The 15,711-nt window shown below is 40.9% G+C and overlaps 1 protein-coding gene across 3 annotated transcripts in view; it reads right to left on the bottom strand.

Moving 5' to 3' along the window:
- Nucleotides 1–1,638: 1,638 nt before the first annotated feature.
- Nucleotides 1,639–15,711, bottom strand: part of LOC120450650 (calcium/calmodulin-dependent protein kinase kinase 1) — a 62,386-nt gene continuing 48,313 nt past the window's right edge. For all 3 annotated transcript variants that reach the window (XM_039633810.1, XM_039633807.1, XM_039633808.2), the window contains exons 4-7: nucleotides 2,648–2,835; nucleotides 2,337–2,570; nucleotides 1,994–2,286; nucleotides 1,639–1,936 (exon numbers count right to left, since the gene is read on the bottom strand). In XM_039633810.1, coding sequence (XP_039489744.1) covers nucleotides 1,849–1,936; nucleotides 1,994–2,286; nucleotides 2,337–2,570; nucleotides 2,648–2,835 — 803 coding nt within the window. In that variant the 3' untranslated portion in view covers nucleotides 1,639–1,848. The remainder of the gene's footprint in view (nucleotides 1,937–1,993; nucleotides 2,287–2,336; nucleotides 2,571–2,647; nucleotides 2,836–15,711) is intronic.

The following is a 15,711-nucleotide window of genomic DNA, read 5'->3' as shown; positions in this document are numbered from 1 at the left end:
CACCTAAAACATTGTACAAGATCCTTATTTTTTAAAGCATCCATGTTATTAGGAGCCTTCTTGAGATTAACGAAGAAGCATGCTTGTCGTGTACGTATGTCTTCAAGAGTATCCTGACTAGGAGATGCATTTGACCAGTCTGGCTGTCTTGGGCATTGAATATTTAATACTTCATGTCCAAAGTCGATAAAGGCATTTTTAACTCGCTCTGTACCAAGAGTTGGGTTGATTTTTCGAACTACTAGACGAAAAGGTTTTTCCTCATCGAGTTGGTGATGCCAGAACTGACAGTTGTTATCAGATAGTACTTTGACGGCTGCCCTATAGGCTGCAAGGGTCGGCAGTAAGTATTCTTGTTACGCCAGATCTGGACATTTTGAAAGAATACGAAGACAGGCTGATAACTGCACACAACGCTTGGTCAAGGGCATCAATATTATTACAGGAAGGCACACATATTGGAGAAGGCCTTTTTGTCTTCAACGGATTGTTGGTTGTTTGTGACTGATCTGTCCGGGAGGTTGGATTTGAGGCAGCTTGAGTCTGGGCTACGGTTTAAGTATGAGCGGCAGCTAAGTTTTCAATTTCCATCTCATCCTGAGCTAGAACGGAAAAACGGTTGCTGGAGGTTGCCGATTTTGGCAGAGCTTTGGCGACAGGGACGGTCTGTGCCTTTCCTTTCTTGATCGTTTTAGTTACCGAATTGTGGTTCTTCTTCTTAGCTGGAGCCACCGATACATACGAGGGCTGAAAAGGGCAAGAAGTTGAATCTGAACTTTCGCCAACTATCATGTTGCCGACTGAAGTAACTCCACCAGTTAAGGATGTGGTAACGCTACTGGTTGTCATAGACGAAGCCAGCGTAAACGTAACAGCTGTAGTTGTGCAAGCGATAGTTGCAGTGGGGAATTTATTTGCTTCAGAAATTGACCACTTATGGTTAAATTCGTTTAATAGTTGAGTCCTAAGCTCTGCTGGAGTAGCTCCATACTCTGCTGATCAGTAACACTACAGTTAGCCTGTGGTCCAGAAAAAATTAATATCTTCCATGGTTTTTGCAAGCTTAAACTTGTCAGCATTAGTTGTTGAAATTCTCTTTATTGTGAATTCTCGCTTCCAAGAGCAAGAGCAAAGTAAACAGCTTGCCCAAGGGCAAGGGCAAGCCCTCGCGCTTGCAACGCCTTTCTGGAAACTTCTGCGTTTGTTGTGGTTTTCTTAGAAAGATAGCGGACACCGCGCGCCACGATGTCGCAAATAAATGTGCTCGAGCACTAGGCAGACGAGAATATCGACGCAAAGGAAACGACGCAAAAGAAAACGATGCGAAAGAAACAATGCCAAAAAGTTCCGCGGCTTGAGGCACGTCTGCTCTCTAGCAGAGCTCGATCGCGAATGCTCCGATGCAGCTGCAGCCTAAGTGCAATAATTGGTAACGAACTATTTAAAGAGCATACTTTCTGGCCAAATATTTATATATGGGCCAAAACGCTTCAGGCGTCGTTACAGAACTGATTATTTAGAACAATAATTTAAATTGATAGCAAGTATTACTATTCACTTTTAGGTCTTAAAAACCTATATACACAGGTTTAGGACCAAAGACCAAGCCAAATCCTTAATTTCCCAAAGACGTCATAATAATATTTTACATTTATTTTTATCACAATGAAATATATACGTAATCTGAAATTAAACTGACAATAATAAAAATAAATATTTCTTATAAGTGTTTGGCTTTTGGAAAGTGTCAAATTGAAAAGAAGTAAAAAATGACTATACAAGAAGTTTATATGAATTACTGGTTCTGTATAAGCTGGAAAATTCCTTGTAAGTAATAGTTAGCCGGTTCTAATAATCAAAACTATGAATTTCTTCATTACATTGAGAAGAGCAATGTTCCTTAAGTGATGGCAGGAGAGTATCTGACGAAGGCTGTCTGAATATAAATAAAAAGCGTATTACTAAAGTTTATTTTTAATCAGAAATATTATACCTGGCTGTTGACATCCGATATGAACCAGGCGCTGAATTAGATCGACCTGCGCGGATAAACCGTTCTATCCTTGAGCACCCCGTAAGTGTTGCTGATTTTCCAGAACAGCCTTTTACAAATGGATTGCCAAATGAATGCTTTTTTAACATCGTTTTTATTAATATAAGTGTGTCTAATTTAGGAATGCTGCGCACGACGGAGTTTATGTCTTCGTCGTCTACTTGTACCAAACAACAATTTTCTTCTTCGGTAGGCAAGGGACAGTACCCACCAGAAGTTACCCAATTATTAGTCTGAAAATAAAAATATTAATATCTAGATAAAAAATCTCTTCGTTTAGCACCTTTAACTGGGGAATCGTAATTCTGTGCGTCGCATTTTTTTCCAACATTTGAACTATGCAACTTTTTAAAATTTCAGTTACTTTATGGTTTTCTGGAAATTTGACAGAATCTTGTTTAATTTTTTCATACAGTAAGGGCACTGAATCTGCCAAAAACGGTACATTTCCGAATATCAAGGAATACAGAGTTGCACCTAAGGCCCAGACATCTGCCGCCCTTCCACAATATTGGTTCTAAATATTAAAATAAAAAAATTGAATGAAGAATGAATAATTTGTATAATTTGATTATGATCTAAGAAACGGTTTACCTGTCCAGGGATTAGAGTTTCTGGAGCCCTAAAAGCTGGAGTTCCAGCCGTTGATCCATTACTTATTGTTGCATCTTCTCCAAGGAACTCATTGCATACCCCAAGATCAGCTATTTTTACATGTCCAAATTCGGTTAATAATAAATTCCCAGGCTTTATGTCGGCATGGATAATTTTTTGATGGTGCACTGTTTGCAGAAAACACAAAAAATTAAAAATTGTAGAATTGTAACAGTAATATTTTGTTGAAGATTTAAGCAAAGTTAGCTTTTAAATAAGCTGAAAATCGTTTATTATACCCGTTACTCGTAGAGTAAAAGGATATACTAGATTCGTTGAAAAGTATGTAACAGGCAGAAGGAAGCGTTTCCGACCATATAAAGTATATATATTTTTGATCAGGATCAATAGCCGAGTCGATCTGGCCATGTCCGTCTGTCCGTCCGTCTGTCCGTCTGTCCGTCCGTATGAACGTCGAGATCTCAGGAACTACAAAAGCTAGAAAGTTGAGATTAAGCATACAGACTCCAGAGACATAAAAGCAGCGCAAGTTTGTCGATTCATGTTGCCACGCCCACTCTAGCGCCCACAAACCGCCCAAAACTGCCACGCCCACACTTTTGAAAAATGTTTTGAAATTTTTTCATTTTTGTATTAGTCTTGTAATTTTCTACCGATTTACCAAAAAACTTTTTGCCACGCCCACTCTAACGCCCTCAAACCGCCCAAAGCTGCTACGCCCACACTTTTGAAAAATGTTTTGATATTTTTTCATTTTTATATTGGTCTTGTAAATTTCTATCGATTTGCCAAAAAACTTTCTGCCACGCCCACTATTACGCCTACAAACCGCCAAAAATTGTGTTTAAGACTCTCCTTCTCCCTTCCACTAGCTGAGTAACGGGTATCAGATAGTCGGGGAACTCGACTATAGCGTTCTCTCTTGTTTTTAGTATATAAAATGTACAATATATATTAGACGTTCGTCATCAAATTTCTTCTTCGTGAATTCAATAAATATTTTTTAGATTTAAAGAACCGTTTTTTAAATCAAAAACAAATTTCTGTAATGCAGAAGCTGGATACCATAATTATAACTGTTACTCGTAGAGTAAAAGGGCGGTATTCGTTGAAAAGGATGTAACAAGCAGAAGGAAGCGTTTCCGACCATATAAATATATATATTCTTGATCAGGATCAATAGCCGAGTCGATGTGGCCACGTCGCGGCTCGCCGTCTGTCCGTATCTCAGGAGCTACGTACGTCCGCATGTCTGTCCGGCTGTCCGTCAGTTTGTTTGTATGAACGTCAAGATCTCAGGAACTATGAGCCTTGACCACTATTAATTCGCACGGCTGGTGTTTTTACGCATATGCAATGTTTAGCACACAATATATGTGAAGATAATGCAGATAACACATACAAACATATATTTTTCTGAAAGATAATTTTTTTCTCTATATGATAGAAAAAAAAATGTTGTTGTTGTTTAGCTTACAAAAACAACAGCATTTATTTACATACACTATTTTTATTATTGTGTACGAACACTTGACCACTGTTTCGATTTCTTGTAGGCTTATCAGGTAAATTAGATTTATAGATGACATTTTTATTTTCCCATCTCCTTTAAAAACAGATTTACACAAACTAAAGTAACCAAGTTTTTTTGCAGTGCACAATGTTCAACACACAATATTTTCAATAGTATTACAGATTAGGAATACCAATATACTATACTATATACTATTGAAAATATCGTGTGTTGAACATTGGGCACTGCAAAAAAACTCTGTTACTTTAGTTTGTGTAAATCTGTCTTTAAGGGATCGGCAGTGTTCTAGATAACATTTTTGAGTCTGTGGCAGTATGTCTTTTGTCGTATAAATTTAATTTAAAATTGTTGTTGGGTTATGCAGCCGCCAAAACTATGCAGTAGACTAATCTTATACTCTTAATATTGTAAGCCGAAGTAGTCAGTAGTAGCAGTTGCGATGCCCATAGTGCAAACCGCTGTTCTCGCAGGAATTTATCTGTACGACGCTCATTCCTTCTTCTCTTTGTTATCTACCTACATTAAGCTTGGGCGCAGCATTCGGCTGTCTGTCCCGCCAATTGTCACTTCTTCGTTTTTCGGCAAGACTCAACTTGTGATTTCGATAAAACTCTTGGTCGGCCCTAGCTGCCAGTACAATAAACAAAATAAACAGTATCGGAAATTATTATGCTATTTGTTATTCGCAACAGCTATTGCTCAACAGCTAAACAACTGTTGAGTTTAAATTTTTTTTGCTGTAATATTAATAGGTCATCGTTAGAATATGCTTGTTGTGGAATGTAGAGAAAAGAAGGATAATTATACCCGTTACTTGTAGAGTAAAAGGGTATACTAGATGCGTTGAAAAGTACGCCCACTCTAACGCCCACAAACCGCCCAAAACTGCCACGCCCACACTTTTGAAAAATGTTTTGAAATTTTTTCACTTTTGTATTAGTCTTGTAATTTTCTATCGATTTATCAAAAAAAATTTTGCCACGCCCACTCTAACGCCCTCAAACCGCCCAAAGCTGATACGCCCACACTTTTGAAAAATGTTTTGATATTTTTTCATTTTTATATTGGTTTTGTGAATTTCTATCGATTTGCCAAGAAACGTTCTGCCAACAGTTTGATTTACAGCTTGTGTTATTATACCTGTTACTCGTAGAGTAAAAAAACTGCCACGCCCACACTTTTGAAAAATGTTTTTATATTTTTTCATTTTTGTATTAGTCTTGTAAATTTCTTTCGATTTGCCAAAAAAACTTTTTGCCACGCCCACTCTAACGGCCACAAACCGCCCAAAGCTGCCACGCCCACACTTTTGTAAAATGTTTGGATATTTTTTCATTTTTGTATTAGTCTTGTAAATTTCTATCGATTTGCCAATAAACTTTTTGCCACGCCCACAAACCGCAAAATGCTGCCATCCCACACTTTTAAAAAATATTTTTATATTCTTTGCCCTATGTTAACCAGGACCCGTGCTTGAACTCTAAACGTTTTCTGTCTAAAAGCCTCCATAAGCTTCATGTGGTGGGTACTGTCTCTGGCTCGTTGCACCGTTCTCCTAGCCCTAAGGCATTTAGACCGTAGCTGAGTTAGGGTGGCACTCAACCAATATATAGGTGGTTTGCGCTGTACCTTTGTCTTCCTTGTCATGGTTGCATCGCAAATTGCTCTCTGCATCCCAATTTGGGATTACTAGGGAATCTATCTTCCTGGTATCCCATGCTTGAACGGCCAGGTATTCTTCTCCGCCGTCTCCAAGACGTGCCCTCCAGTGAGAGGCTGCTGACAAATGTAACGTTAATAAATGACGTACCCCTATATTTGTTAAACGTCGGCTTCCGTCCATCGTTCAGCAGTTCCAGTTCCTGAACGTGGAGAGGGCAACACTTAATTCACTGACTCGTCATATTTCTGTTGAGCTGCGATACGTATGTAAGTTAACAACTAAGAGTACCAACACTTTTGTCACCAATACACAAACACTAGTACTTCATATAAACAATGCTGACGCGCCCCAACCGAGTTCAGCGCTCCGCGCTACGAACGGTCAGCAACAGCAAACGGACACCCCTTATCCGGGGTACCGAGCTATGTTGCATAAATGCTGAGTCGGCTTGCCGACCATGGGTTTATGGCGTGATGCATTGGAGCCAGAGTAGATCCACACTTTCATATTCTTTTGTATTCAGTCTTAAGCCAGAGCTTTAATAAAGAGCAGCTATTCACTCCGGCACGCAGCCGTAAAATATCATTTTATTATTTGAATACTCTCGCTGAGCCAAAAGGCCAGCGATCGACAAAGAGGGCAAAGTCACGCCCTCCAACCTAAACTTCGTAAGAAGATATAAATCCCTGGTGGCAGCATCGTACCGGATCCCACGGGAAGGAATATCCGCACGTCAGGAGGCCATAGGACCAACCACGACGGAGGAACATATTAATTGGCGCCCAACGTACATTTAGTACCCGCACCTAATAATATCTTAACATAACAACGTAGTTAAGAGTACAGGCCATGTAAGTTTGATTAGTGAAGTCACTCGGCAACCTAAGGAATTTTGTGTGGAATATTAAATAAATAAAAAAGCTAACAGCCCTTTTTTGCATGCTTTTAGGGAGCATTATTTTCCACAGCATACTTTTACCAACAGAAAATTCTGTAGCATACCCCAAACGTAAATTCTACTTTACTTTACCTCGACCCATTGATTTTACACAGCCTACTTTTTACGAGAGTAAATTCTGTCGCATACTCCAAGTTACTTTTACCAAACGTAAATTCTACTTTACTTTACTTTGAGCTATTGCCCAAAGAAATTAATAAGGAATAAATATTTCTTCTGTGCAGACCTTTTCTTTGTCGTTTTTAGGGGAAACACCTTTTTCCCTTTGTGTCGCCTTATATTTCTCGCGCGTGCAAATATCACGCCTCGCATAGCCGATCGACCGTGCTCGGAAAGAATTAATTTGCGTGGTGTCAACCAATGGTAAATGAGTTGGACGGCATATAGAAACATAAAAGTCGAAGACGTTAGTGACGACGAGTTTAGTTCAGAGCCAGTAGGTTTTTGTCCGCACAGCTACAAGCTATTATAGCTGGAGCTGTTAGCCAGGCTTTGGCTGAACAAGAACACAGACTAAAGCAGGACTTCCAGGCACAATTAGATGAGGTTAAACAGCAGATGCAAAACTTGCGTGTAGAAGCACCACAGGTAGAGGCATACAAAAAAATAATCCCAAACCCTGACGTACGGTGCGAGGTCAAGCTTGACATTGTGAAGACCTTGCCAGACTTTTCGGGGGAACAGGACGACTATGTGTCATGGCGGCAGTCAGCCGTAGACGCATACGAAATCTTCAAACGGTATGACGGTAGCGAGGCACATTACCAAGCTGTCTCGATTATCAGGAACAAAGTTAGGGGGCCAGCGAGATGCCATTATTGCTCGACTGGATTGTACCTACGCGGACAAAACGTCGCTGCGCGTGCTTAGGCAGGGACTCGAAACAGTTAGGCAAGGAGAGCTTAGCTTAATGGAATATTACGACGATGTAGAGAAACGATTGACGTTAATAACAAACAAGATCGTTATGACTCACGAACCGGACAGTGCGATTCTGTTTAATAATGAAGTTAGAGAGGATGCTCTCCACGCATTTATTGCCGGTCTTAGGAAACCCTTAAGGGCCATAGTCTTGCCGGCGCAGCCCAAGGATTTGCCCTCAGCTTTAACTTTGGCTAGGGAGTCCGAGGCTACCATAGAACGCACAAACTTTGCCAATACATATGCAAAGGTTTTAGAGGACAAGGCAACCACCTATGAGCACCGAAAGGATCAAAGGAGCCGCATGGAAAATATAGCAGGGCCGAGGACGGCCTAGGGAAAAACCCTCATTTTTACAAGAAGCAGGGTAAACAAAATAATTTTGCCCAGAATAATAACAGCTATCAGAATCAAGCACCTGAGCCTATGGAGTTAGGCTCCACTGTAACCCAACATAGGCAACCGACCTCCTTTGGAAACGGTCAGCCTACAAACGCCAAGGCCGAGAGTACTCGAGGCCAGAAAAGATTCGGCTCCGCTCGCATGACCGGGCAGAGGCGTCAGAAATTGCAGAACACTATGCAACAGGCTGAAGAGAATAATGACGGCGAGTATGATGGTGCGGCCGCAGCAGCCGTTACCGAGGTAGATGACGAATCTGATGAAAATGATCAGATCAATTTTTTAGGGAGCGCTCCCGACTGCCGTTCATTGAACGACAGCTCCAAGGGAGACTACTAAAAATACTAAATGACACAGGGGCGGCGAAAAACTACATCAAGCCCGTAAAGGAGCTTAAACATGTAGTGCCCGTCGATTCCCCTTTCACGGTTAGTTCCATTCATGGTTCTAACAGGGTTCACCAAAAATGTTTAATGAATATTTTTGGATGGTATATACCATTCGATGGTATAATTGGATTTGATCTCCTAGCTCAAGTAGGAGCAAAACTCATCGCAGAGAAAGGTACGATAAATTATGGTTCTGTTTCTGAGAAGCTTCAGCATCATAATTGCGATAATGTTAATTTTACTAACGTAAATGACATCGCCGTACCAGAGCCTGTAAAAGCGCAATTTGAGGTATGATCGAAAACAGATCTAAGGCATTTTCAGCCTCTAACGAGGCACTGCCGTTTAACACCTCTGTTGTCGCCAGAATTCGAACAAGCGATGATAAGCCGGTATACTCCAAGCTATACCCGCATCCAATGGGTGTATCTGAGTTTGTTAAGCGAGAAATCGCAGACTTACTTCAGAAAGGCATCATTAGAACCTCTAAATCGCCTTACAACAATCCAACATGGGTTGTAGACAAAAAAGGCCAGGATGAATTGGGGAACAAAGATAAGCGTTTGGTTATAGACATTAGGAAACTTAATGAAAAAACCATCGCTGATAAATACCCAATGCCAAACATCTCCATGATACTGGCGAACCTAGGAAAAGCTAAGTACTTTACGACGTTAGATCTAAAGTCTGGCTACCACCAAATATACTTGGCCGAACAGGACCTCGAAAAGACCTTTTTTCGGTAAACGGCGGAAAGTATGAGTTTTGTCGGTTACCGTTCGGGTTAAAGAATGCGGGAAGCATCTTCCAAAGAGCGATCGACGACGTCTTACGAGACCAAATTGGCAAGTCATGCTATGTTTACGTAGATGACGTCATTATTTTTTCTGAAAACGAAAATGACCACGTCAAGCATATAGATTGGGTTTTAAAAAGCCTGTGCAATGCTAATATGAAGGTATCCAGCGAAAAGACACACTTCTTTAAGCAGAGTGTTGAATATCTGGGATTTATTGTTACCAATGGAGGTGCAAAAACCGACCCAGAAAAAGTAAAGGCCATAAAGGAATATCCAGAGCCTACAAATTTGTATGAGCTAAGGTCATTTTTGGGTCTGGCCAGTTATTACCGTTGCTTCGTGAAGGACTTTGCGGCGATCGCGAGGCCCTTGACAGACTTGCTGAAAGGAGTAAACGGCTCTATCAGCAAACACATGTCCAAGAAAACACCTATTGAGTTTAGTGATTTGCACAGAGATGCATTTGAGAGGCTGAGAAACATCTTGGCTTCTGAAGATGTAATGCTCAGATACCCCGATTTCAAGAAGCCATTCGATCTGACGACGGATGCCTCTGCGAACGGTATTGGTGCGGTTTTATCGCAAGATAAAAGACCCATCACTATGATCTCTAGGACCCTGAAAGAAAGCGAGTCACACTACGCCACAAATGAAAGAGAATTGTTGGCCATAGTGTGGGCCTTGGGCAAGTTACAACACTACCTCTACGGCACTCGCGATATAAATATTTATACGGACCATCAGCCGCTGACATTCGCGGTGTCCGATCGGAATCCAAATCCGAAGATAAAAAGATGGAAAGCGTATATCGATGATCATAACGCAAAAATCCACTACAAACCAGGTAAAGATAACCATGTGGCTGACGCTCTTTCTAGGCAGAACATTAATGCCCTACAAAATGAGCCTCAGTCAGACGCTGCGACTATCCACAGCGAACTGTCATTGACCTACACGGTCGAAACGACAGACCAACCGGTGAACTGCTTCAGAAATCAGATTGTTATAGAAGAAGCACGTTTCCGACTAAAACGAAGCTTGGTGTTGTTTCGTAGTAAAACTCGCCACCTTATCAATTTCGCCGACAAAAGCACCATTTTGGAAATGCTGAAGGAGGTCGTAAACCCCGAAGTCGTGAATGCGATACACTGCGATCTGCCCACCCTAGCAAGTTTTCAACATGATTTAATTTCTCATTTCCCAGCTACGCAGTTCCGATACTGTAAGAATATGGTTATAGACGCTACGAATAGAAATGAGCAGTTGGAAATTGTCACGACAGAACATAATCGTGCACACAGGGCGGCTCAGGAGAATACCAAGCAAGTCCTCCGCGATTACTATTTCCCCAAAATGAGCAGCCTAGCAAAGGAAGTGGTTGCAAATTGCAAAATATGCACCAAAGCCAAATACGACAGGCATCCTAAAAAACAAGAGCTCGGGGAAACACCCATACCAGGCTATACCGGCGAAATGTTGCACATCGATATCTTCTCAACTGATAAGAAGCCATTCTGAACATGTGTTGACAAGTTCTCGAAATTTGCAATAGTGCAACCAGTGCTGTCCAGAACAATAGTGGACGTCACGGGGCCCCTGCTTCAACTCGTAAATTTGTTTCCCAAAATCAAAATGATATATTGCGACAATGAAGCCGCCTTCAATTCGGAGACTATCACCTCCTTACTTAAAAACAACTACCACATAGACATTGTAAATGCGGCCCCGCTGCATAGCCTGTCAAACGGTCAAGTGGAACGATTCCACAGTACCTTGACAGAAATAGCCAGGTGTCTTAAGTTAGACAAAAAAATCAGCGATACGACAGAATTAATATTAAGGGCAACAATAGAGTATAATAAGACCCTACATTCTGTCACTCAGGAGAGACCAGTCGAGATTCTCCACACGGGTTCTGATGATCGCTGCCTAGGCATAAAAGGCAGGCTGGTAAAGGCCCAGCAAAACAACATCGAAAGATGCAACCCAGCTAGGCAAAACCGTGTTTTTGAGGTAGGAGAAGAAGTGTTTGTCAAAAACAATAAAAGGTTAGGAAATAAGCTAACCCCGTTATGCACAGAACAAAAGGTGCAAGCAGACCTGGGAACGTCTGTTCTCATTAAGGGGAGGGTGGTCCACAAGGACAACCTCAAATAAAATTCCCACTTTTATTTGCCTATTCCTAGTAGTAAGCCAGATTTAAGTATTTGTGCCGTGGTCTCATTCTACGTTTGGTTTGCAGGTTCGCCATCATAACACTCATCACCCTGGCAGTGGCAAGTGCTCGGATTACCGACTTTTCCCACGCCAAATACATTCCCGTCGTAGATGGAGATGTATTGGTGTTCGAGCATCGTAATTGCCTGAGGCATTCAAGCAACCTGTCTGATTATATTTACATGGTAGATGAAACAAAGAAATTGTCCGCTTCCTTTCCACAATCGCATATGCGCAAGTTGTTAGACGTGGATACAGATCACATTATAAACTTGTTGTCCGTTTTAAAAATACACCACCGTATCGCTAGAAGCTTAGACTTTTTAGGTACAGCTCTTAAGGTAGTTGCAGGAACTCCCGACGCCTCAGATTTTCTAAAGATCAAAATGACCGAAGCCCAGCTAATAGATTCCAACTCCAGGCAAATTAATATAAATTCCGAAACCCAAATATAAATAAACAAACTGACCGACACCGTGAACAAAATTATTAAAGCCCGAAACAACGACTTGGTCGACACCCCGCATTTGTATGAGGCATTACTAGCGAGAAATAGAATGCTGACAACAGAGATCAAAAATTTAATTCTCACAATCACATTGGCTAAAGCTAACATAGTAAATCCCACAATCCTTAATCATGCCGATTTGAGCTCATTAATTGAACAAGACACTCCAATATTTAGCTTATTAGAAGCCTCTAAGATTAGGGTTCTTCAGTCCGACAGCATTATTCACATACTAATAGCCTATCCTAGGGTGAAGGTCAGATGTAAGAAGGTTCTCGTATACCCCGTATCACACTATCAGACAATCCTGCGACTCGATGAAGACCCCTTAGCAGAGTGCGAGGAAGACACCTTTTCGCTCACCGAGTGCATGGAAACCACTCACAGCACTTTCTGCGATCGATCCCGACGCGAAACCTGCGCCCGCTCACTCCATGCGGGAAATACAGCCCAATGCCACACGCAATCCAGTCACCTTAGGGCAGTAATGCCTATAGATGACGGCATAGTTATCATCAATGAGGCAACAGCTCGCATCAGCACGGACGGCGGTCCAGAGGTGCTCGTCAAAGGAACACATCTTGTGACATTCGAACGATCAGCTACCATCAACGGAACGGAGTTCGTAAACTTCCGGAAAACAATAGACAAGCAGCCTGGCGTAGCAAGATCGCCGCTACTGAACATCGTCGGCCATGACCAGGCACTGAGCATGCCCTTGCTACACCGCATGAACAACGATAACCTGCGCTTTATCCAAGGGTTCAAAGACGAGGTTGACGCCGCGGGCCCCCCCAAACTTTGGTTCGCGGCTGGAGTAGTCATTAACATTGGTCTGATTGGTTCACTCATCCTTTTTCTGGCATTAAGGAGAAGGCGAGCCTCCGCTGAGATTCAACAAACCATCGATAAACTCAATATAACCGAGGACGGTCATAATCTTAGAGGGGGAGTAGTTAACAACTAAGAGTACCAACACTTTTGTCACCAATACACAAACACTAGTACTTCATATAAACAATGCTGACGCGCCCCAACCGAGTTCAGCGCTCCGCGCTACGAACGGTCAGCAACAGCAAACGGACACCCCTTATCCGGGGTACCGAGCTATGTTGCATAAATGCTGAGTCGGCTTGCCGACCATGGGTTTATGGCGTGATGCATTGGAGCCAGAGTAGATCCACCCTTTCATATTCTTTTGTATTCAGTCTTAAGCCAGAGCTTTAATAAAGAGCAGCTATTCACTCCGGCACGCAGCCGTAAAATATCATTTTATTATTTGAATACTCTCGCTGAGCCAAAAGGCCAGCGATCGACAAAGAGGGCAAAGTCACGCCCTCCAACATAAACTTCGTAAGAAGATATAAATCCCTGGTGGCAGCATCGTACCGGATCCCACGGGAAGGAATATCCGCACGTCAGGAGGCCATAGGACCAACCACGACGGAGGAACATATTAATTTGTATCTTTTTTTGAAACGCAAAGAGGCAGTCCTCTCAATGAAAATCTTTAATACAGTTCATACTCCAACATTTTAAATATATAATTTTAATAGTTCCGTGAACTTTAATTGTTTAATTTTTGGAATATGTTTGGAATATTAATATTGAAATTACCACTATTAAAAATGGAATAGCTTACATAGAAAGGTTCCATAAATAAAATAACGAAAAGTAAAGAATCAAAAACGTTGAAGATAAATTAATGAATATTTAAAAAGCCACCCATCTTAATAATCATGAAATATCCCATGTTGCCACATGTAAAACTCCAGCACCAATATTTCTTTATAGTATGGAACCAAACATAAATATGCAAAACCAAAAATAACATAAGATAGATAATATGAATATGGAATATGAATTTCTTGAATGGTTGAAGAGGCAATGAAACGTAAAGCTAAACTAGTAAATCTATTTGAAAAGACAGGAGCTTTAAAACAAAAACTAATAGGGGTTATAAAGTTATAAAACACATAAGCAAATTTAAAAAAGCTTAAACTCAAAACCTCTCTTGTCAGTCCAGGGAAATTTACAACTCTGACTCTGATTGTAAAATTGACATGGACGAAAATACCATTGACTACATCCCAACAAATTAGTAGTACCTATAACCTTGAATAACTGTTATTTACACACACAGGGACAATACCTCTAAACTATGAACATCATAAGAAAAAAATAAATCAAACAAAAATATATGAAAATTACCAAGATTACCGAACATGAAAATCAATTCAAAAAAGCTCCTGATATTAGCACTACTTTAATTAAAACATGAAATTAAGGTAATAATTTCCTCACAGAGTAGTAGGAAGTAAGTAGTAAGTAGGAACTGCATATAAATATTTATTTGGAACATTAACTTAAGGTGATAAGAAGGAATTTGAAGATAAACTTGAAGTTTACAAAAAGCAGGTGAGATACGGCCTTGAATGCAAGCAAGGGGCGAGATCGCTACGGCGAGCCATTCTGGAAGTTAAGAATGATCCTGCAGCACACAAATCTATCCAAGTATACCACGAGCATAGTCCATCGAAATCGCGAAAACTGTACAGTGTTGTTACTGGTAACCGGGTATTCATTATATAAATATACATATATGTTTGGTGGGACGAATACACATATGTATTCTGTTGAACTGGACGCAAGTACTTTGTAACAAGCAGAGCAAGTAAATCAGTATGTTACTGTATCAACACTTTTTAATTGAAGTGACATCTAAACACGTGATATCAGAAATTTTTATCAAAGCCTTCTTCTGGTAACAAGAATTCTGGATCAGAGAACGGCAGCAAGCCACCGGCACCCTAAGTGTACCCGCTAAACACCGGGAGTCTCCGCACCCGGGTGTTTGGAGACACCCTATTTTTAGCAATGACAAACACCCGGGTGTTTTGCCACCAGGGTGATTTTCTGTACTTGCACAAAAACACCCGGGTGTCTGCAGTGCAAAGAAGTTTAGGGTGAGTGACGCGCAAGCAATAATCGGCCGCAGGTACTTTTCTGTATGCAGAAAAATTGTATGGGTGGAAGCGAGACACGGTCCAAAAAATTTAGGGTGAATGGAAACACCCAAGGAAAAGGTCGTGCACATGTTATTGCGTTTTGATGTATCTAATGTCTTTACAGAAAACAAACTTATGTATTATAAAATACTTAATTAAGACAATTCTATTTCTATTGTTTTATTTTATCATTTTAAAAAGAAGAATTATACATACAAAGTTAAATATGGTAATTAAATATTAAAAATTTTAACAAAGCTAATAATAATAGATATAAAAAGGAAATGTATATTTCGTGTTTGTTAAATTTCTGTAAAAAGAATGGATAAGTCTACAGATTTTGGCCATAATATATTTCGTTTTTCAGTACCTAGTGTACTTTTCTTTTTCGTATGTTACCTACCACAGGCACTCGAATGTCTACCAGACACCCAAGTGTTCACCAAAACACCCGGGTGTTTACCACAACACCCGGGTGTTTACCAAAAAAAGGCACTTGCCTTTTTCTGCATGTTTGCCTTCTCTACCCTTCGTTATGAGTGGCGAGTGTGACGCGGTGTGTACCCGCGACGTAGGGTGCCGCATTGATTCGGGTGCGCAGGTACCAGGGTGTTTGCAGACACCCGAATATTTTGAGCGGGTGT

The sequence above is a fragment of the Drosophila santomea genome, chromosome 3L (assembly GCF_016746245.2).
Source record: "Drosophila santomea strain STO CAGO 1482 chromosome 3L, Prin_Dsan_1.1, whole genome shotgun sequence".
Classification (NCBI taxonomy): domain Eukaryota; kingdom Metazoa; phylum Arthropoda; class Insecta; order Diptera; family Drosophilidae; genus Drosophila; species Drosophila santomea.
Note: the sequence above shows the minus strand (reverse complement) of the source record. Positions and strands in the feature narration are given on the sequence as shown.